The sequence below is a fragment of the Lissotriton vulgaris genome, chromosome 4_1 (genome assembly GCF_964263255.1).
Source record: "Lissotriton vulgaris chromosome 4_1, aLisVul1.2, whole genome shotgun sequence".
In the NCBI taxonomy this organism is placed as follows: Eukaryota; Metazoa; Chordata; class Amphibia; order Caudata; family Salamandridae; genus Lissotriton; species Lissotriton vulgaris.
Genome location: NC_141691.1, coordinates 1,741,412,863 through 1,741,435,913, shown reverse-complemented (window position 1 = coordinate 1,741,435,913; position 23,051 = coordinate 1,741,412,863). Strand labels below are relative to the sequence as shown.

The 23,051-nt window shown below is 44.2% G+C and overlaps 1 protein-coding gene across 2 annotated transcripts in view; it reads left to right on the top strand.

The window, feature by feature from the left end:
- NIPAL2 (NIPA like domain containing 2) overlaps window positions 1-21,020 on the top strand; it is a 590,087-nt gene extending 569,067 nt beyond the window's left edge. The window contains exons 10-12 of one of the 2 annotated variants that reach the window (XR_015309920.1): window positions 16,754-16,848; window positions 17,189-19,508; window positions 19,710-20,891. Coding sequence is in view for 1 of the 2 variants with exons in the window: in XM_086966045.1 (XP_086822171.1) it covers window positions 16,754-16,848; window positions 17,189-17,301 (208 nt within the window). In the remaining variant the exon portion in view is untranslated. Of the gene's footprint in view, window positions 1-16,753; window positions 16,849-17,188 lie in introns of both variants that reach the window. The other variant, XM_086966045.1, reaches the window with a different exon arrangement.
- Window positions 21,021-23,051: the final 2,031 nt, after the last annotated feature.

Here is a 23,051-nt window from a genome sequence, read left to right as displayed (position 1 = left end):
GGTTACGATGAAACTGGGGACTTCTGCGAGAAAGGCACAGCCTACTTGCAGGTTGCGTTCTTGAGTCCACCACAGGATTGCATGCTTCATCCGAGGTGTTAAGACGATGATATCTTCGAATGAACCCGACACCTGCACCCATTGGAGGCTGAGTTCCTCTTGTAGTGGTCTCATCCTCAGACGACAGTTTGGAGATAGGAGGATGCACGATGATAACATCCCTAGGAAAGACTTGAATCTCCGAACTGAAACGCACTTTTTTCTGAGGAGAGCAATCGCCATTTCCTGAATCTTTGCTTGTCTTTCGCTTGAAATGAAGACTTGAGCACGTTTGGAATCCAGAGTTGCTCCCAGGAAAGACGTCCTTTGAGATGGTATCAGGTCCGATTTTTTGAAGTTTATTGAGAAACCTAGACTTTGAAAACAGGCAAAGGCATGTCTGGATATGTCTGCTTGCGGTGGCATAGGAATTGGCCTTGATAAGGCAGTCGTCCAGATATGGGTATATCTGAACCCCCTGCAACCGTAAGTGGGCCGCCACCGGTGCCAACATTTTTGTGAATACTCTCGGGGCCGAACGTAGCCCGAAGGGAAGGACCTTGAACTGGAAGTCCCTGCCAGCCACTCTGAACCTTAGGAACTTCCTGTGCCTGGGGAAGATGGGTACGTGGAAGTAAGCATCCTGAAGGTCCAGTGTTGCCATGTGGTCCCCTTCCGTCAGAAACTGGAGGATCTCTTGGAGTGACAACATTCTGAACGTTAACTTCTTGATTTATTTGTTGAGGGCACGCAAATCGAGGATGGGGCGCCATTCCCCCGATTTCTTGCGTATCAAGAAAAAACGAGAGTAAAATCCTTTTCCTCTCTGATGTTGAGGCACTTTCTCGATTGCCCCTTTTTGAATCATTGCATTGATTTGGATGAACAGCTCCCTGAGGTGTGCTGGGGGCGGTCCTTTTGGGGGTGAATTTGGAGGGGTCTATACAAATTCCAATATGTGGCCTTTTGAGATTACATCCAAGACCCATTTGTCTGTGGTAATATTTGACCATTGTGAGTAATGCAGGGATATTCTTCCTCCAATTTGTTTCTGGCTGGGGCAAAGTGGTGGCAGGATGCTCTTCTCACTTCTTGTTGGCGTTGTCCCTGCCTCGATAGGTTGTTTTCCCTCAGGACTGCGTATAATTACTTCGTCTTTGGCCATAAGGTTGTTGTTTATAAGGCTGGTACCTTTGGTTGCTTTGGTTGTTAGAATATGGGCGTTGCTGGTAATATCCTCCTCTACTGGAGAAGTTACCCCTTCCTTTAGCACCACGAAAGGAAGATTTACGGTACTGCAGAGTACCTAACGATCGTGCGGTTTCCGTATCCTTCTTAATGGATTGTAAAGCTTCGTCCACATGTGTGCCAAAAAGGAACTCGCCGTCATAAGCCATATTTAAAACCTTGGGTTGTACTTCTTGTCTAAAGGACGTAGATTTTAACCATCCCTCTCTTCTAAGCACTGCAGCCCCTGCTAATTGTCTGAATCCTGTGGCCGCCACATCCACTGCCGCATCGATGATTTCAGACGAAGCACATTCGCCTTCTTGCAAAATTTTTGTGGCCTCAGAACGGTCTGGCTCAGGCAGTTTCTGGATGTATGGCGATATGTCAGACCACATTTGTCTATCATACCTGCCGAGAATTGCTAACGAATTCGCAGCTCTAACTGTGGTGGCCGCAATAGTAGATACCTTTTTTCCAATGGTATCGAGGCGTCTCCCGTCCCTGTCCGTAGGAATCGAGATCTGAGTTGACGGGTTCCTTGCCCTCTTTTGAGCTGCCTGCGCAATAACTGAGTCCGTCTTTGCCTGACCGATGAGACAAGCAGGTGAAGAGGCGGGTGCCCTATATTTTTTATCTACTCGCGGCAATACCGCAGGAGAAGAGTTTGGCGTGGCCATGATCTTAAGCCCTTCTTTCCAGATAAAGTCTATAATGGGAATAGACCAACTCTGTTTCTGAGATAAAGTCTTAAAATCGTACAGAAAACATTCATCTTGTTTAGCCTCCATGGAAATAAGAAACCTTTTAGTAGCTTTGTCCATAATCCTATGGAAGTTCGCTATATCCACCGGTGGTGACTCAGCCTTCGGTTGTTCATCAGGGGATGGCGTATCTGCTTGATAATCTTCATACTCCGACGAGTCCGATTTATCCAATTCCCCTTCCTCATGGGTTTCCTCATCAGAATTGTCATCCTCCTGTTGGTGGTAGGAGAGTGGTGTTGAAGGCCGGGCATGCTCGGTCTCTTCCGACATAACAGCCCCTGCATTTTGAGTTACTTGAGGCTGTGGGGAAGTGATACGAGAATCGCCCGACTCCGAGGGCGGGAAGCGGCGATAATAATCGCTTAACATATACTGCAAATTTTCAAAAAGTGCCATTGGCATTTGCATCCCTGGCGCTGGTGTGTTCACCAGTGTAGGCGCCTGAATTTGCTGTTCCTCATCCTCCTGATCCTTAACCTGTATAAGTAAGTCAGAAGGACTTTCAGCTGCTTGAAACATGTCATCACCAGATCCTTCCTCAGAATCTAAGAGCCTGTCAGGCATTTGGAGTGGCGACAAAGATGTGGATTGAGATGACCGTTTCTGCAACAGAGCCGCCAGTTGTGGCTGGAGATGGTAGGGGTATGGCAGTGGTTTTTGCTGACCATACCTGCAGGTCTGTACAAGACGACAGCTTTGGTGTGGTTGGATTGTCCTGTAGTAGTGGTAAATCCGAGCCTTGTGACGTCGTCTTCGTCGTTGAAGACAACAGTTCCGTCGACTTCAGAGGCGGTGTTATTTTCGTCGACGTGGTGGATTTCGCCGCCGACGAGGGAACCGTCGACGGAGCTATCTTCTTCGTCGACGGGGCCGTCGACGAGACAATTCTCATCTTCGTCGACGACGCATTCGTCGACGTGTCCGTCGACGGGGTCTTTTTCGTCGTCGAAGAGTCCGTCGACGGTATCTTCGTCGACGATGACGTCGACGCCGGCAAGGTCTTCTTCGTCGACGGAAAGGCCGTCGACGACGACGAGGGTTTTTTCGACGATTGTTCCATTTTCGTCGACGTCTGATCGTCGACGAGGGGTGTGACAATCTTCGTCGACGAGATGGGACGAATCTGGACATGAACATAAGTTGGAGAGGAGGCTGAGGACATCACCATAGACGTTTTAGGTGAGGAGAAAGTCATAGTAGACGTCATAGCAGAGGCAGCCTGACTGGAATTTGGCAGAGCTGATGGTGCCTTAGTCACAGGTCTCTGAGGAGACACTAAAGTCTCTGTCCTTTTTGAGTCTGGAAGCTTCACAGACTTCTCAGAGGATTTCTTACTTTTAGAAGTAGAAGACTAACCAGCATCTGAAGCGATCTGGGTCTGCTTCGCCACTTTAGCCTTAGGAGTAGGCACAGCACTCTCAGCCCTCTTCTTCTTTGATCCCTTAGATGACTCTGAGGCAAAACTTCCTACCTCAGAAAGTGGCGCATCTTTATCCTTAATTCGCTGAAGCCACAGCAGCAGGCGACCCTCTCTATCCCTGAGGGTCTTAGGAGGAAATTTGCGACAGATCTTACACTCCTTAGCCTGATGGTCAGGGTACAAACAGTAGATGCAGCGAGTGTGTGGATCTTCCTTAAACAGCCTCGCTTTTCCGCAAGAATCACAGGTCCTGAACAGGGACTTTGAAGTAGACATTGTAAAAATGGAAATCTTTACAAGTAGAGAAAGAACTGAGCAGAGCTCAGAGGGACTCCCTATCACACGACGTGCGGTAAAAAATCTGAGAGCCTGGGTCTCTGGGGAGAGCATTCTGGTGGGAGCTGTGGCCTGATTGGCTGCAGTTTGGTCTATACATAATGACCTGGATAGCCTCTAAAGTGGAAGTTTTATTTACTGTAGCTGGGGCTACTTTACTTCCTGGTTGGGTATACTGTTATTTGTTATGTGCAAATGGTATATTCTACTGCTTTTTTATGTACCGTGGGCTCCCACTCCGACGACGGGGAATGATTCAGGCATGTGAATCTATGAAAGACACCCCTAATACTGGAGAAAAAGGGATGTAACTTCCACCACAGCATATACTAATTTTCAACACTAATCCTTTAAGGGTTCCGTAGTTGTGTGCTACATTCCAAAAAAGCCCTTCAACACCCATCAGGGGTAACAAGCGCTATATAAATGCTGACCTTTTTCCCTCTTCCATCCCTCCCCTTCCCTTCGCAAACCAAATAACTGACTTACATATCCACCACTCAAATTACTTTCATATTTCACTATACTAATTCAACATTAATCCTTTATGGGTTCAGTAGTAGCATGCTACTCGCAAAAAAAGCCCTTCAACCCTGCAGGGTTTACAATCGCTTTATAAATGCAAACCTTTTTCACTCTTCTATCCATCCGCTATACTTCTGAATCTGAATAACTGACTAACCTATCCACCACTCAGATTACTTTCATATTTCACTATACTAATTCACCACTAATCCTTTATGGGTTCCGGAGTAGCGTGCTATTCGCCAAAAAAGTGCTTCAACACCCCATCAGGGGTAACAAGCTCCATATAAATACAAACCTTTTTTCCCTCTTCTATCCTGCCGCTATCTTTCTGAATCCAAATAACTGACTAGCCTATCCCCCACTCAAATTACTTTCATATTTCACTATACTAATTCAACACTAATCCTTTATGGGTTCCGGAGTAGCATACTACTCGCCGAAAAAGCGCTTTGATGCCTTGTCAGGGGTAGTAAGCGCTATATATAAATGCAATTACAATACAATATTGCAAAATGCTCTTCCTTATGAATAATAATTTGGAAGGTCATACTTTGTGACATCCTGTGAATGAAGGGAGGCAGTAGGGAAAACAGGGGGACCTCAATAAGTGAACCTGGGCTAGACTAATGTTTTAGAAAAACATACTTGCTATGTCCTGAAGATGATCTTGAATACCTGAGATCGAAATGTCGTCGACCCCCTACAACAAGAACTCTGTACACTTTGTATAATTTATTCTTAAGGAGTTCTCCTATGTGTTGTCAATGTGATGTTTATATTTTAAAGTCAACCCCACTTAGCAAGTCACGCTTGTTGTCACTTTACTATGTGAGCACCTGACATTCTTATTACATAATTTCATAAAATAAATAAACGTTATTTTGACTTACATGTCCGTTCATATTACTTATCGCTCCCTGAGATATATATTATCTATCTCGACTCTAGCTCATTGTCACTAATTCTGACACCGCTTCTTTCCTTGGACCTTTTTGGCCACATAAGAGCCATTGTTTTTCTAAAACATGTGAATGAAGGGAGGCCTGAAACAAACAGTTGACCACCATCCTGGCATTTGCGTTCCCAAACGAGAAACATGTTTTAGAAGCAGCCTGTGTCCATTAAAAGGAGAGGTGCTGCTTTAAAAAATCTTTCCTGATTTGAAAGACACCGGGCGGAGCGTGCAGTGGCCCTGGAGCGCATGCAGTGGTCCTACTCCTAATTCTCCCTCCTCCTTCTCTTTAAGCCCACCTGACACGATCCTTAAAGGGAAGCCTTCCCATGAAGAAAGATTCCCCTTCAGGCATCAGATACCACCTCAGGTCAGGGCGCGTTATCTGACTAATGTTCTGCAACCACAAATTTAGTCACAAACCATTGATACATCCCATTGTGGCTGCCAAGTAGGCTGTGCCCTTTCATGCCCCTTTCTTGAGTCGAAAAGTCGTATTCAGCAAAAAGCACTTTTCTGGCTGCAGTCCCTGTAATTTTTGTGAACTGCAGGGTTTGAGACTGCAAAAGGCCTTTTTATCATGAGCCCCCACGTGCCCTTCAGGCTCTCCCCGATGCCTCCTTATTAAACAGACAGGAGACTTCACTTAAAACTCACAAGATGTCAGTCTGGGATGCAGGAATCAAAGAGGGCCTCTCCAGGGGCCTCATTTATGAGGCCTTGCGCCAGTTTTGCGCTTCCGATGCGTTACTTTTTTGTGATGCATCAGAGGCGTAAAACATGCCTCTGGTTGCGCACTATTTACAAAGTGACGCATCTAAGCAGATGCGTCACTTTGTAAACCCCTGCGCTACATTAGACCTGCGTCAGGTATAATGTATGCAGGGGTGGCGTTCACCCGCAAAAAGCCTCGTAGAAGTGACGCAGTGAAATCTATGACATTTCACTACGTCACTTCTAGGACGCCGTTGCGTCAAAATCTTGCGCCTGCCTCACAGCAGGTGTAAGACTGATGCAGGCGCTTTCACATGGGGCTTGCCCCATGTGAAAGGACGCATTGCTGGAGTTGCGTCACTTTTGTGACACACTCCAGCAATGCGTCACTTTTGCGCTTACAGATGCGTCAGAAATACTGACGTATCTGTAACTCCTTCGGACATGATGTGTCATACATTGAATATGACGCATCAGGTATGTCGCAAGGAGTGCGCACTGAGAAGTGACACATCGCTGCTTTTACGCAGCAATGCGTCATTTCTCATAAATGAGGCCCCATGTTTTCATTTACTCTTTATTAGACTGGAAACAACAGTAAAAGGGAGTCTTTAAGTCAGGATTCTTGCAGCCCACGTCACCACACCCTGGGACTCATGTGAGCCCGCGCATCACAGCCCAGCGGGTGCATGTTGCAGCTCTATTACGCATGGAGGGCCAGCTTGAAAATGGAGCCCAGCTCTGCACGTGCTCCTGGCCCTCCCCCGTCAATAGGTCCCATCTGTGAATCAGGACCTGAGGCCAGAATGCTGCTGCACATTTGTAGGTGCATCTCTCCTGTTGTAAACAGATGTCTGTATTTCTCTCTGTTTCCTTGACCATCTCAATGAATGTACAGCTGCAAAGAGTTGTGTGGCGAGTACATTGATGGGACTGTGGCCTGAATCCAAAGTGCGGATGCGCCCCCAGATTACCTACCGTGCTGCGGTGTGGCATGCAGTGACGTTTTATCTTTTCCTTACACCTTTCCTTCGCTCCTGGTGAAAATGCTGCCATGATCCTGCCCCCCGCTGTCCTTGAACATGTATTCTTCTCACCCTTTCATTGTTGTTCCTGCGCCATGAGTACCAGCGGGGTGGTTCTAGGCACGCGCTTCGCTTTCCCCATCCCTGTGCGTTTATTCTTGTACTCTGTGGAGAGGTCATGGCTCCATCTGTCACTGCTCCCTTGGGAATGCTGCTGTCCTCTTGTCATGCCCTACAGAATGTCAATGCAGGAATAAGTTACACCTCTCCTCTGGCAGGTATCAATATTTCAGCTCCTATTAATAGCTTGACTGTCACTCAGAGGTGACTTGGAGCCCTTCAGTCTGCAAGAAACTCTTCCCACCTCCACCTGAACCCAGCTCCTCTCTGTGAGGACATGGCTGTGGGTTCCGCAGTGTCACACGCGCGCGTTCTTTCAACTACGATGAAGACCTTTGGTCCTATGTTTCAGCTCCTTGCATCGATTCACCTGTCTATTATCAATGCATTTACACGGGGACAATTTCACACTTGTTATGTACAGCTCATAGAAATGGTGAAACTGTTAAGAATAATTTATTAATATGTATTTATTTGTGATTCATAAGGCACTATGTACTTTGACGAGGCGCGTTTAGGGCACGGCTTTGAGCCCTGAAGAAGCGATAGTGTCGTGAAACATGTGTTGGCTAAATAGCAGTGAATTCAAGTGTATTTATAAATAAAACTGACATCTCATTGATGAAAAATATATAGGTGCTTCTTCAATAGTTTTGAGATTCTTGCTTTCAATACCTTGAGGAAATGTCTTACATTGAAGGGCCCTGTGATCAAGCTCTGGGACCACCATTATGTACGTTACTGCAGCTTGAAAAATGATGCTGTAAAAATGTAGACACTAAAAAAGTGATGTATCTGTAAAATAATGGGTAACTGCAATATGAGTCCTGTGATAAATAATAAGTACCCGACGCCAGGGCTGGAATTATGTACAACAGTCATGAACCGTGAACATTATCCGGGCACAATGAGCATTTCTTTATTTTTTTTAACAATTTTTATTGAAAAACAGAAGCTTCGTACATCATATGGTGAAACAGGGTTGACAGTTTTTGAACATATACATAGCTTTAAGTCGTCGTACGGCAGAATCTGTGTTTCCCAGCATGCCGACCATTCGGAGCACTGTTAATCCTTCCTGTGGGGTTTTCATTAAGTAGCAGCCCTGATAGGCCATCGCTTTAAAATTCATATTATTTCTGGCACCCTGGAAGATGTGAGCAAAACAAAGTAAGGATGCTTGCATTAGTCTCAACCACTGACAATTGCTCTGATCCTTATTCCAGGTATTTGTTTCCTCACTCTGGCAATACTGGCAGGACCACATCCACTCTGTATAGGAATGCAAGTGACGTCATCCATGTTTTGACTTTGTTGATTCTCATCAGTGGGGTGTATCTTGAGTCATGTGGCAAAAGCCAGCACTCACGTTTGGGCAAACGATAATGATCGACTGAACGCAGGGGTGGCTGGCGACATTTGAAAGTGGTAGGGCGTAAAAGTTCGGGATCAGTCACCTGTAGTGAGGAAGCTAGACTGTCATAATGGGGATCTGAGGGGATTATCCCCCTGCAAAAAAATGAAAAAAGCTTAGGCAAATGGTGCATTTTAAAGCATTTAACAAACAAGAAGTTTAATAAGGCAATTGTGAAAGTGTAGTTCTGACATCAGCAAAGACATTTCATACGATGACATACATAGCTGATTATTCAGTATAGCCTGTGCCTACTTTTGATCACAATGCAATCCTGAAGTGACCGGTTATAGAAAAGTGTGTGTGTAAGCATTGGAAATGCTTTTTGTGCAGTGCATACTGTCTGTTATATTTGTGGGACGGTGGGTCTTCGTAGAAGGTTGCTGGGTGACCCAATTCTAGTGCCTTGAAACCAGTGGAGCGCTATGAAAATCATGCTTTAACTGATAGTGTTCTCTGCCCAGTTTAATCACCTCATTAGCAAAACATAGGGTCCCATGTTATTCTCTAAACGCCAAGTGGAGAAAGTGCCCTTCAGTTACACTGCAGGTCTCCATCTGCACATGTGCTTGGCTGCTTCATCATTGCGGAACAGCAATCCTTCAGGGCAGCTTCTGAACAATGTGCCAACAGACTTGTTTGCAATCTTATTTAACAAGGCACAGCCTCTCTCTCTGGCTGCCTCTCTTGCCCTCTACACTCTCGCTCTGCCCCATCTCTTTCCTCTCTCCCTCTGGTGCCCCCTAGAATCTCTCTTGCTCTCTTGTCTCTATTCCCAGCTCTCCCAGTCTGTCTACCTCTCTCGTGCCCTGTACTCTCTCTATCTTCTGTATATCTCTCAATATTGTTCCCTGGCTCCCTCACTTCTGCCCTTTAGTCTCTCCCCCACCTCTCTCTCTCTCAATCATTCACCCTCCTCACTCTGCCGCCTCACACACACAAGCATACAAGCGTGCTCTCCCTTCCCTTTTATCGCAGTCCATCCCCACATTCACTGCCTCTAGCTGGTGAGGCCCTCCCTTCCTTCCCTATGGAGTAGGCCTCTCTGTTTACAAATTCCCGCTGCTTGGTTGCATCAGTGGGGTGCACTCAGTTATTCACACACAAATTTTGTGCACCAAGGAACCCTCGTTCTGCTGCGAGACGGGCCCACGTGTTGTAGATGATTCTAGGACTAGTAAATATTCCCGATTTCATGCCCTTATGTGGTTATATCAAATCATACCCTTATACAGGCATAAGAATAATACCCATATTAAGACATAGCCAATGCAGTCCAAATACGGCAAGGCTACTCCCATAGACTCCTAGAAAGCACAACGTGTTCTTAAACAAACCAAGCCTCCAGCAGCCCGGGAATTCCCCCTGCTTCTGTATTGATTTGTCCTAGAACTCCTGGAGTCCTGAAAGAACTGCGAGTTCTTAGTGCGTCTTATGTCCTACCTTACGTCAAACTCGGCACCTTCCAGGTGGTTTGGAGCAGATCGGCTATCTACTTGCCCGACGCCCTGCTGATGCGAGTGCCGAAGTAAGCAAACCCTCCCATTGACGCACTGAGAGAGACGCTGTCCTTTCTTCTGTCGAGAAATCCAGCTCCAGTGTTTTCCGGTCACCCTCGCGGGTCGCTGGGAAATCGAGTCCTGAGAGAGATACAAGACCTCCTTCATTCTATAACCAAGGTACGGAGCTGATTAGACCCACAGAAAATTCTTGATTCAGATTCTTGGCATAAAATGTAACTCCTCTACTCCTTCCCTGTACTAGGCTTAGGTTAGGTACACTGGGGTAGGCGTATCTTAGAAACACCTGTTGAGTACGTTTAGTCATTATTTTATCGTTGTATGTAGTTTATCCATTTTAAGTATCTTATGGCTTAGAAACCATATACATGCTTTTATAGTATTATTTCATAATACTCATTTTACTGTACGCACTTTACTTTATGACAAGTATTGCAATTGTAGCAATTCACTTCTCTTGCGTGAGAAAGTAGACTGCTCAATAAATAGCCACTTTTATTGAAAACGCCTGTCTCTCTATTTCTCTGCACTCCTGTTGAAACTAAGCATGCACGATTGACTGAGTGAAATAGTTATCTATTGTTTCCGCGACTCTGGAGATATACTCCTTATTCTGGGGGAGCATAGTTGTCATGTTTATGCGGTTGTCAGAAACGAATCCCTTCTTGTCTATTCAGGAAAGTTAATACCTTCCTGTTCACTCGAGAAAGTTTCTAGTGACCTCTGAGCTAGCTGGCATTCATAATTAAGTCTAACATAGTCAATAGAGACCTAGTCGACCTCAGTCCTACGTCTACACTATCGTTTGTTATTCCAATGCGCAGAGCCTATTGGGAATATAGGAACTACACTACACACGTTTCCTTTTGATGTTCATATCCCAAAAGCCCTGGGTGCACTTAGAACCCATATACAGTGCACACCCACGCACCGCCCAGTTTCAGGTCACACATCAGATGGCTTACACGTTTATACGAACATGAACATGATTCAATTATATGGGATACATTCGGTATCCCTATATGCGGATGATCTACTAATCTATGTTAAAGATCTGACCCGCTTCCCAAGCGCACTCACTGACATATTCAGTGCCTTTGGTGATATGTCTGGACTCCGTGTTAACTGGGCGAAATCAGGTGTATATTCCTTTGCTGCAGAGACCCCGGAGTGCGAGATCACTGTAATGGGTGAACGACTCCTTTGGTACCCGACAGTCTTCTGATACCTAGGAATACAGATCTACCGTGAGCCTGCTGACATACTAGACGGTAACCTAACAAGGACTATATTGTCTCTTACGTCACAAGTCTCCTTTTGGCAAACACTTCTGCTCAATGTGCCGGGCCTCATTGCACTAGCGAATGCAGTGGCTCTACCTCGGCTACTGTACTTCTATGCGAATTTGCCAGTGTATGTCCCGGCCCGCATCTTCCGTGAACTGGAAACCCTGACCAGGTGGTTGATCTGGAGCAGGGGGCGACCCAGGGTTGCGCTGAAAATCCTCTATGCGGCAGCGGAGAGCGGTGAGCTGTCGGTACCTAATCACGAACTGTAATACCTGGCAGCGCAGTTACAATGGGTTACCCACTGGTTGAGTGGGAGGAATTTGGAAGATACAGCTTCGGAAGATGCCGTAATGACAGTCCTGCAGATACATGCACTATTTCACCCCTTGTCTAGAATCCGCTCTCTGGACCAGCTACATCTAGCGGTGGCGAGAAAATGTTACACAAGAAGCTTAAAACTTACCACTGTAATGAAACCCTACGCGCCCAATCTACCACTACTTGGCACGCCTTGGGAGGGAGGTACATTTGCGTCACCAATGTTAGACACTTGGGAGACGGCTGGTCTAGAGGGGCTGGGGGACCTCTTTGCGGACGGTGCGCTACTCCCTTTCGCGGCACTGGCGGACAACACAGGACTGCCAGCCAGGCAATTCTTAACCCATGCAAAACTCCTACATACGCTGACACAGGCCTGGGGCCCGCTAGCGGATGAGCCACCGACACACGTCCTCATTCAGTATCTGCATGTGATGGGCAATGGCTGTCACATAGTGCACTGGCTCACCCAAGCGTTGCACACACATATACAATTCTCCCCACAGCGTCTGCGAGACAAATGGGCAGCAGATAGGGGCTGGGATTGGACTGACAGGGAGTGGACACAAATACTGGCTGGGACACGGAATATACCGCGCAACGCACGCTTCAAGATCATACACTATTACATTGTACACCGGGCGTACCTGTCCCCTGATAAGATTAATCGGTACTTTGGGCTTACCACAACAGCGTGCCCCAGATGTGGACTTGTAGATGCGCAGTTCCTACATATCCTTTGGGCATGTCTTCATTGTACACCTACTGGACTGCAGTGTCAGAGACATTGGCAAAGGCAACGGGGGGCAGCTTGCTGTTTACATGGGAGGCTTGCCCACTGGGCTTATTTAGGAGGACGAAACAGACGAAAGTTCAGGCGAGGTACTGGGATCTAGGGCTGATCACGGCAAAATGCCTCATTACTAAGCGCTGGAAACATGCTGTTCCCCCCCAGCCAATACACTGGCGTAACTCGTTGGATAACTGGGCAAGGGCAGAGAGTGTGGCGCTCCATAGAGAAGAGACAGCGGGACTCCGTAAGTTCCCAATAGCTCTGGACTGGGATGTCATCTTAGCATCCTATCACCAAATATGCCAGCAGAACGGCATAGTGTGACCACTCACCCCCCCCCCTCCTCCATCGCCCCTCCTCCCGAAGAGACGCCCATGCGCCTACCCCTACACTTTACACCCTCATAACCGACGAAGAGGCAGTATGGACCTACTTGTTGCCTACCCCATGACCATCACACACACACTGGCTTTTGTTATTAGACACCACCCGCTATTTTGTTTCTAGAATTTGTTGGATTGTTCTTTATAGTTAATTGCTTTGATAAATGGCTTTGGATATATGGTGAGCTATTTCTAGGCCCTTTTCCTCTAGCTTTGCTGTTTCAACACCATTTGCACATCCGATGAACAAATCTGCGATGCCACCAGGAAACAGTTTAAACTTTCTCCGTCACCTAGTGCTGCAATTATAGAATATTATTCTTTTGCATGTAAGCCAAACTATATTGCCTCAACCATGCTGCTTCATTTACATTGTCTTTATCCTGATCCTTACTATTGGGCTCTTTTATGTATAATGTTGTCGGCACAGAGCTAGGACGAACAATTTTCATTGCGGCACTGTGTATTCTTTACGTTTACTTATGTGTAATGTTGTATGGTACCTAAAGAATTTGCAATAAACATATTCAAACAAAAAAATGAAAATGATTCAATTAACTTTCATTTAGTGAAGCTATGCGCACACGCCTTTATTTAAAAAAACATATGTAGCACAATAAAATGAATAAACGTAACTGTAATAAAACCTACTTTTAATTTAATTTGATGGGGTCGGCTAGAGGTGCGTTTTAGCTGCACTGGCTCCTGTTGTTTGGAATCGGAAGATCCGGACCGTTACTCTCTAATGATTAGAGTCTAATCTGTGGTAGCTCCTGTGGTAGAGCAGCTCAGGTCGGCACTTCAGTTCGAGGCTGACAAGACAGAGAGTTTGAAAGGCCCGGGAAGTAATCCAAAATGCTCGGTTCAGGGTGAAACAACTAACTGGCTGTTCTAGGCCATTGATTTAGTAAAACTGCTGCTTGGTTCTTTTCTTTGATTTCTAACACACGTAAAAGAACAGTACACGCTGCTGCGACGTGGTTGCTCAATCATTTATTTATTTATTTATTTATGGGATTTTTTGTGCGCAACTAATACCCTAAGGTGTCTAGGCGCAGCGAAATACTCCAGATTCCAGCACAGATCAGCACGTTCTTATTGATTAAAAAGCCAGGTCTTCAGTAATTTACGAAAATTAATAAGGGTGGGAGCGGTTTTAATGTGTAAGGGGAGTGAATTCCAGAGCACCGGCGTAGCTACCAAGAATCGCCTGTCACCCCAGGTGGCCGTTCTTGTGCGGGGGACAGTCAAAAGATAGCTAGCTGCTGATCTTAGATTCTTTTTGGGGGTATATACCTGAAAAGCCTCTTTTAGAAACTTTGGTCCTGTCTGATGAATGGCCTTATAGGCTATACAAAGAGCCTTAAATTTGATCCTGCTCTCAACCCTTAACCAATGAAGGTGGCGTATGGCTGCAGAAGTGGGATGTCGCCTAGGGATGTTAAGCAGGATCCGTGCTGCCATGTTTTGGACGGACTGAAGCTTGTTTAGGATGAATTTATGTGTGCCAAGAAAAAGAGCATTTCCATAATCTAATTTAGAAAATACTAGTGTGGTGACTAACGTTTTTCCTGCAGATACTGGTAAGTACGGCAGGAGTTTTTTTATTTTCTTCAGTACAAAGAAAGCAGCCGAGACCACCTTATTGACATGGCATCCAAAAGTTAACTTATTATCAAAAATCACTCCCAGATTCCTGACCTTGGTGGCTGGCACCGGAGGCGGACCCATCTGAGTAGGCCACCATATGTGAGACCATTCTGGAGAAATTGTGCCAAAAGTCATGACCTCAGTTTTCTCCGCATTAAGTTTCAGGCAGTTACTGTGCATCCATGATTGTACATCCAGTAACCCCTCCTGAAACCTAGCTGCTACCACTGGGCCATTCTTGTGCACCGCCAACACAAGCTGGGTATCATCAGCATAGGTGGTTAGGCGCATCCCATGGGATTTGATGACCCTCGCCAAGTCCGAAACATAAATGTTAAAAAGGGTAGGACTTAGCGAGGATCCTTGAGGAACCCCACAAGGCAGTTCAGTGGTGGGCGAATAATAATTGCCCAGCTTTACTGCCTGTCTACGGTTGGCTAAAAAGGAAGCTATGAGATCTTTGGCCAGATGATTGATCCCAAAGGTTGCGACACGGTCGACCAAGATGGTGTGGTCGACCGTGTCGAAGGCCGCCGACAGGTCTAGTAGAATAAGAACTGCAGCTCCTCCTGAGTCCATAATCTCTCTAATTTCGTCTGAGGCTTTTATTAATGCTGTCTCCGTTCCGTGTTCCCTCCGGAACCCGAACTGAGTATCATCTAAGAGTTTATGATGTTCAATAAACTCCGAAAGCTGTTTATTCATAGTTGCCTCTATGATTTTGGACGTAAAAGGGAGACAGGCAATAGGCCTGTAGTTAGATGAAATAGTGGGGTCTAAAGAAGGTTTTTTGATTAAAGGTTTAACAATGGCCTTCTTCCAGCTTGCTGGGTAGACACCAGATGTAAATATGGAATTACATATTTCAGTTAGCGGCTGTGTGATAACGTTCTGTAATTTATTCATTGTTGTAGGTGGGCAAGGGTCAAGTGGGGAACCTGATTTGATCTTACAGATCAGCGCACTGATCTGAGCTTCAGTGGCTGGCTGAAACTTATCAAAAGAGGGATTATTGGGCATTGGATGAATGACGGGTGTAGCATCAGCTTTTCTTGCCTGTTCATCAGAAAAAGTGGAATAAATGTCCGTCACCTTGTTTTTGAAGAAAGTGGCCAGTGAATCACATAGTTCCTGCGAGTTTTCACTTATAGGTCCCTTAGGACTAGAAAGAGAATTCACAACCTGAAAGAGCATCCTGGCTGAGTTGTGTGCTTGTTCAATTTGGCCAGTGTAGAAAAGATTCTTTTGTGTGTTGATGGCTTTTTTGTAGATTGCTAGAGCGCTCCTATAATCCTGCTTAGCCGCAGGACTGTAATGTTTCCTCCAGCGTCTTTCAAGATTTCTACAATACTGACGTTGGAGGCGCAGTTCCTCTGAGTACCATTGAGCAGATGGCGTAGCTCTATTGGGGCGATAATATTTTTCTGGCGCAACTTGGTTAGCTGCCTTTACAATCCATTCCTGAAAATTTGTGGACATAGTCTCAATATCACCTGTGTTTTCTGGGATAGATGACATCAGGAGATTAATAAAGTGCGGCATATCTGCCTTATTCCAAGTCCGTACCCCCACTGGCGGGCGGACTTTATTCTGGGAAAGTTTGAGTGGTGACAGTTTGATCCTAAAAATTATAGCTTGGTGGTCAGTCCATATCAAAGGAAGTATTAATGATGTCTCAATTTTGGGGTCGTTGGTAAATACACCATCCAGTGTATGCCCAGCATTGTGCGTAGGGCCCCTCACTAACTGCTGCAGTCCTATTGCCTGTATGTCAGCGATAAGTTGGACTGTATCATGGTTATCTATGTTTTCAAGCGGGAAATTAAAGTCCCCAAGAATCGTATAGTATGGTGAACCTATCACTGATTCCATGAGAACTGTAAGGTCTGCTAAAAATTTGGTACGTGTTCCTGGAGGTCTGTACACAAGTATCCCTTTAAAAGCTTGTATCAGTAGGCCCCAGCCTGCCAATCAAAGTGAGCAACAGCAGTTTCAGAGGCCAGTGACACACCCAGCCTTTCATTCTCTCCATAAACCTACCCAGCCCCTTGCCATTTACTTTAAAGGCACTGCTCCAGACACGCCCTGGGCCATTGTAAAGTACGCCCAAATGGGTTTCTGCATCTCGCAATTTGAAGTCCTGCTTACTCTTAGAGACGGGGTTGTTGAGCATGTGGGATACACTCTATTATTGGTAAGCACTTGCTTTTTACTAGGGATTGGGAATCCACTTGTAATATGTTGTACTTTTTCTGCAGACTTCTTTTGACGTTCCTTGGAGTATTTCTGATTGCTAAAAACAGAGACAAGAACAGCCAGGAAGTGGCCTTCATAACCTGCGGACAGATTCCTGGTATGTAGGAGCAGTGTGGAAACCACAGTTTGAGAGCATTAAAGCTGTGTCTCCTCGCTGCACCCAGGGGCATCTTATAATAAATGAAGTGTGTGCGGGTAATCGGAGCGGAAGCAGCCGTCTCCCATACTTAATAACATTACGATGCTTGATTTTTCATCCAAGTTGCCAATTGTGCCTACACCTGCTTTTGAAATATTTTCTGGAATATGGCAATAAGCGGAGTGCAGCAAAGGAGCACAGTAGCACGCCAGAAGCTCACCCTACGCAAATAAAAATAATAATAAAAATGTGATGCTGGCTGTTTCAGGGTTTTTATAAGCTTTTCTTCTCTCCCCAGGGAAACACATGATGGATACGATACAGCCCGAGTTAAACAACTTTTCCTATGGGACGCTACACAGCGAAGGTGACATGGAAAAAATTGACAGCGTGGAGCGAAAAGAGTTTTAAGTTCCTGCTTGCAGCGTGTTTGACATTTATACGTACAACGTACAGCAGGAGTGCCTCCATCCAGGGTCTGCTCGCGCCTCTCAAACGCCTTCCTCGGTACCACATGTGCTTTCCAGACCCTGCGCCCCATGCACCGCTTGGGGACGTGACGTCTGACGTCTTTGTTGCGCCTTGGACGCTTACGCCAATATGAACGCGCAAATAGGGGCGTGTAAATATCAAATTATGTAATTCTGTTGAACAATGCTAATGTTTACTTGTCCTTCATATTTACTCACTCGCTGCTTCGAACGCTCCAGAAGTAAAAATCTGGCGGATATTCTCTATTTTATTTTTAAGTTCCTTTCCAAACATTTGTGGGCCGCCAACCAAGCCACTGTTTTCTGAAGAAATTTGAAGCAGGCATAATCTGTGGTAAGTGCTCCTGTAGTAAACAGTCAAATTCTGGGCTGCTAGGCCACCACTGTGTAATTTCACTAACACCACAGACATTGCAGAAATTTCCCTAAACACCCTATATAACCCAGTAACACCACAGGATGCGAAATCATCCAACCTTAGATACGATGAATACAAATTTCCTCTACAAATCTTAATGGAACTCGGTACGCCATTAAAACAAATAGTGAATGCTAGAAGGCGTAAAAGTAGGTACTATAAATTGCATCGCACACAAAAAGAAAATTACTTTTAAAATATCAATAGTTTGTGATGAATTGCACAGAGTCTTCAGGGCATGCAAGCATCAGCATAGAGGTTGTACGTGCTGCAACGTTGAGTAGTCTCCAAATGACACCCCTGCAGGCCATGATCTAAAGGCTCTTGCTTACAAAGGGCACCTCATATGAAACTGTATGTGTTAAATCAGGCGAATGTGATCATTCACTGCTGTCTTATCAGGCACGGCTCTAAGCATGGCATAGGTGTTATGCGTTGGTTCTGGTTGCCCGGTAATCTTGGGCTCAGACCTTTCTTCAGATGATAACCAAGGAAACTGGGGAGGAAAGCAGAGCCTTAGGATGCCAAGGAATTAGGCGCTATTGTGTGAGGGACATAGAGTAAGAAAAACACAAGTGTAGGGTCTGCTTTGATAATCCACTTCATGGTGTTGGTACCTTACATTCTTTGCTCCTCTTCATCACATCTTTTGTGTGTTTCTCTTTTCTACTTAGTGGTTACCTGGATGCCAGTACCTCATTTTTGCTTACGTACGCTCTTTCAGCAAAACTGACTTGAGTGTGTATTGCAGCATCTAGTTCATAGAGATTCTAATCACTTTTTTCAATGGTCTAGGTCATGTTGAAGCTGAAGACCCTGCAAATGAAGCCTTGTGTTCTTCTTGAGCAATATCAAGCGCTAGGTTCAGGAGGTGCTTTGATGTGGTGAGCCCAAACAGCTGACCTCCATTAGCTTTCTATATATAGTATATGACAGTCCAAGCAAAAGGGCTAGGATTAAAGCTCCGTCTCACCCTCTGCCCTTTCTGTGTTCCTTTCTATGTGCAGTTCTCCCTCCACTTTACAATGAGGGTAGAGGCATTTCTATACCCCAGAAGAGTGCGGTTCCTCCCTTTATCCAGGACTCTAGATCTCAAGAGACTTACAGTTCTGGTAGACCAAAACCAGCACCCAAAGAAGAGAATTCAGGTGGCCCTCTGAATACCCTCTCTTGGAAGGAACTTCCTTGAAGGCAACACAGTGACTTGCTTGGTAGCTTGAAGCAGAGCACAACGTGTAAAAGCAGTTCTGATGTTCGAAAAAACTAAATGCATACAAATGGAAAAATGGTGTGTGCAGGCACGTCATTTCAGACCAAAATAATGTATTGATATAGGTTTGTGTGAAAGATACAAAGCAGCATCAGCTTACAAGGAAACTCAAATTAAAAGAAAGGTCATTGGCACGGTGTGAAAAGTAAAGCAATAAAGCGCACATTCATTGGTCACAGTGTGTACACCTGGTTTACACATTCAAACACTCACAAGTGTGAACACCATTTCAAACCAGTATCACAGGTTCCAAATAGCAGGTGGATGTTTGCAAACATCAACATCCAAAAGCTCTTCTGACCTCTGAGGACCTTTAAACTTTAGTTGGTGATAATTGGAAGTCTCCGTGGAGAGTGACTCCGAGTGATCCACAGACAGCAAACTCAATGGGTTTCAAAAGTAGCCATTATCACCCCTTCCACCAACCCCATCTCCGAAGGCCACCTTGATGAGGTAGGCGTAGGAGACACTATCTAGTAGGGGACCTAGGAACACATGAGGCACTGTGCCAAAGCCATAGACGCAGGGAATGCTGAAAGACTGATTTACACGCATGAAGCATGCTCACCAGATTTGGTGGAAAAAGATTAATACGAGGTATGCCTCTCTATTCTGACTTGTGCCGAGATCCACGCACCAGACTAATCAAAGCGGCAGCACTGCAACATTCTGCTGCCAGGCTTCCAATAGTTTGCCATGGCCCCACTGAATTTGGGGTCGCTTGCTGTCGCTATTGTGTACTTGGGCAAGGAACTTGGCACAGAACCTGCCACATATTTTACCATCTCTAGGGGGACAGGGGGTGGGGGGGTATTCCATTTTGATTTACAGGCACTAGACCAAGAATTTGGAAATACATTTCTAGCTGAAATTTGGTCCGATATTGACAGTTTTATTATTCAGTAAAGTTTCAAATCACAGATCTTCTGTAGACTATATATTGATCGATTACATCTCTCTCTCCCTCTCTCTCTATCTATATATATATATATATATATATATATATATATACACACACACACACATATTTATGCTCTAAATATTTTGTTTTGATTGTATAGTGCTCTGACACCCTTTATGGGGTTAAGTTTACATTATAAAACTACCATGACAAATAACAAATGTACGATAAAAATCTGAGGATAAATATAAACTCGAAATCCCATTAAAACTACTGTTTTCACTTTTAGCAATGACAGAACTTATTTCATACCTGCTCCACTTCTCGTGCTCGAAAAGTTGGGTTTGATGAATATAGTTACTATTCAGTATGAAATGGCTTTTCAGCAACGAAAAAGCAGACCAAGTGCAATGTTATCTCGCGTTGTCACAGCAGATTAATGCACGAGGCGCAGGAACTGCTGGTGGCAGAAAAAGCATCGCACAATGATAACAATTTATTTTCAACAGCAAATTGGGCAAAGCCTCGATTGCTTTTTCCAGCCAAAGAAAATTGGTAATGTGTAGCAAAACCATTTAAGCAAAGCCTACATCAAGAAATCTGCTCTGTACATGTTATATATCTGTATTTCAGACATTGCTATAACTGGAAGATGTATCTTCTAAATATTATCTAGGAATGTCTTCGAAAAACCAATTTTGAAATAGTGCGTACAGAGTTTAAAAGGCTGCTTGGTGAAGTGTGTCTCCCGCACACTTTACTGTATAGTGTTATAAAGCTCCCTGCCAAAGATGGTTTCAAAAGTAGATATTTTTAGTGTTCATTTTTGTGATTGTATTTATGATTTTACTGTAAAATACAAAGATGTCAACAATTGTGGCTAAATATTAAACAACTGAAGAGCGAAATTGTTTAGCACAACTTCCTGTACTGGCGTTTGTCGTGAATATCCGGATTTATCAGAGACTTTGGGTAACCAATAAATGTAACTGTTTTCATAGATGCAGCTAACTGAGGTTCTTTGTAATAAAACAATACATTTTAATTTAATTCTGCTTTAATTTTGGGAGGAAGTGAAATTCTAAATTGCAGTGTCTCTGTGATCCCCTCCAGCTGCACTGAGGTCATGCAGTGCTACATCAGCCAAGAGCATTTTCTGATCTCTGAGGATCCCCAGCACCTTCATCACTCCATGGGCCTTTTGTGGCAAGAACCTTTGTTTTGGAAACTTCAAATTTGGGTGAATTAACCAACTCTACTCTTGCCTCAAAATTCACACCGCAAATCACTATTGTTCTGTGCCCTGCTCCCTCCATAGCATGACACGGCTGGACATTGCCCAAGAGGGTACCGTTTTCGGGGCACAATGCGCTAAGCTATTGCCTGCTTATTCATCCACAAAATGAGCATGTAGGGAATGGTTCTGTTGTAGCATTATGCTGGGCCTAATCTTTATTTCTTTTTATTTTATTATTAACATTTTCCTCAACCTCTTGCTATCTGTTACAACTACTTGGTCCTACGATGGATTTTGTTCTGTGCGGATAGGGACTGGAATATTCAGAGAATAGAAAATTATTCAACGAGGACCAGGAATGGGATAATGCTTATCATCAATTTACTTCTCTACCAGATGAGAAACGTGTCTACTTAATAATTAATTCAAACCCTGAAAGAAATGACGAAACAGAATCAGCAGAATTTAGTTAAATTTCCAAGTTTAGACATTCAGAATTTGAATAAGTAACATTTAGCATTCAAATTGATACGTTCATACAACCCTAATATCAAATGCATAAAGTATTTAATGAATTAACACCACACCTCTGATACAATGAAATTAAAGAATATTCATGGACATATCTACCTCAACCGTGGTAGTTTTAGCCTCAACTCAATTACTTGAGTTGATAAGAAGTAAGGAGTAAGAGGAGCCAAACTTCAGCAAAGTCCAAAGTAACCAGTTCGGGTGTCATCGAGACTGCAATAGCAAAGTCATGGCAGCATAACATTAACCCTTCAGCAGAAAAGTTCAATTCTGATCTAGTACTGCAGACGGTAGCCAATTGCAGAGTTGCGTCATAAATTACTGTAGTCCTCAGATGTCCAAACATCGAGCCGTTCCCAAGCAAGGAAATGGGTGCCGCTGCTTCTGTCCAAAAGTCTGAGCAATTATACCTCATAAGTTTCCGGGGTGACACACAATGGCATCAGCAGAAATGTCAGACCACTCAGTCCTATTGGATAATCCATATGAGATGAGGTTGATGAAGGAGTGTTGAGGATACAATACAGAAAAATGTAGTTATTTCCTTAAATCATGTAGTCATAAGTCATGCTGGACAATGGAATATTTCAGAAGGAGTAATGCTAAAGTTCGACAATTAGCATTCCCAAGCAGCTGATCTAGGATGTTCCAAAATTGTTACAATCGCACTGTTCTGTCCAAAGATTGTCAAAAAGAAACAGTTATTGGTTCAAATACAAATGGTAAATTTGCTGAATATTCCCATACGCCACAGAATATTTAGCTCAGGATTGCATTAGGGGAAGGCTAAGTAAAACAATTACAGCAAATCCACAGCAATAATGTTGAATCGTAAATCACACATTAATAAACAGTGTGATATTCATTTAATAGGAAAATACATTAATAAACATTTCAAATCTATTCATAATTAATTCTTGTAAGTATAAGGTACTCCTAAAAACGTTTGTAAGTATCAATGTTATGCATATAGGAAAATAGTTATTAATCTTTTCGTATGAGTGTAATTCAGGGATTACATATATAGTAAATGCACGTCAGAGAAAGTGTCACAAATACACTTTTAAACAAAACCATGTAGTACCTACTTTTCTTTTTTCATTTTCGGTGCAAACTTTATAACATGGAATAACAATTTCATAGTTTTTCACTGGTAATTTAATCTACTATGCATTACATTTCTTTTTTCAATAATATCACATTCATATTAATAAAAATTAACACTCGTTAATGCTTGTTAAAAACCATCCTCTATTGAAATTTAGCCCATAATATTTCTAAAATTATTCTCCCTTCTGCATGCTTTCACGATG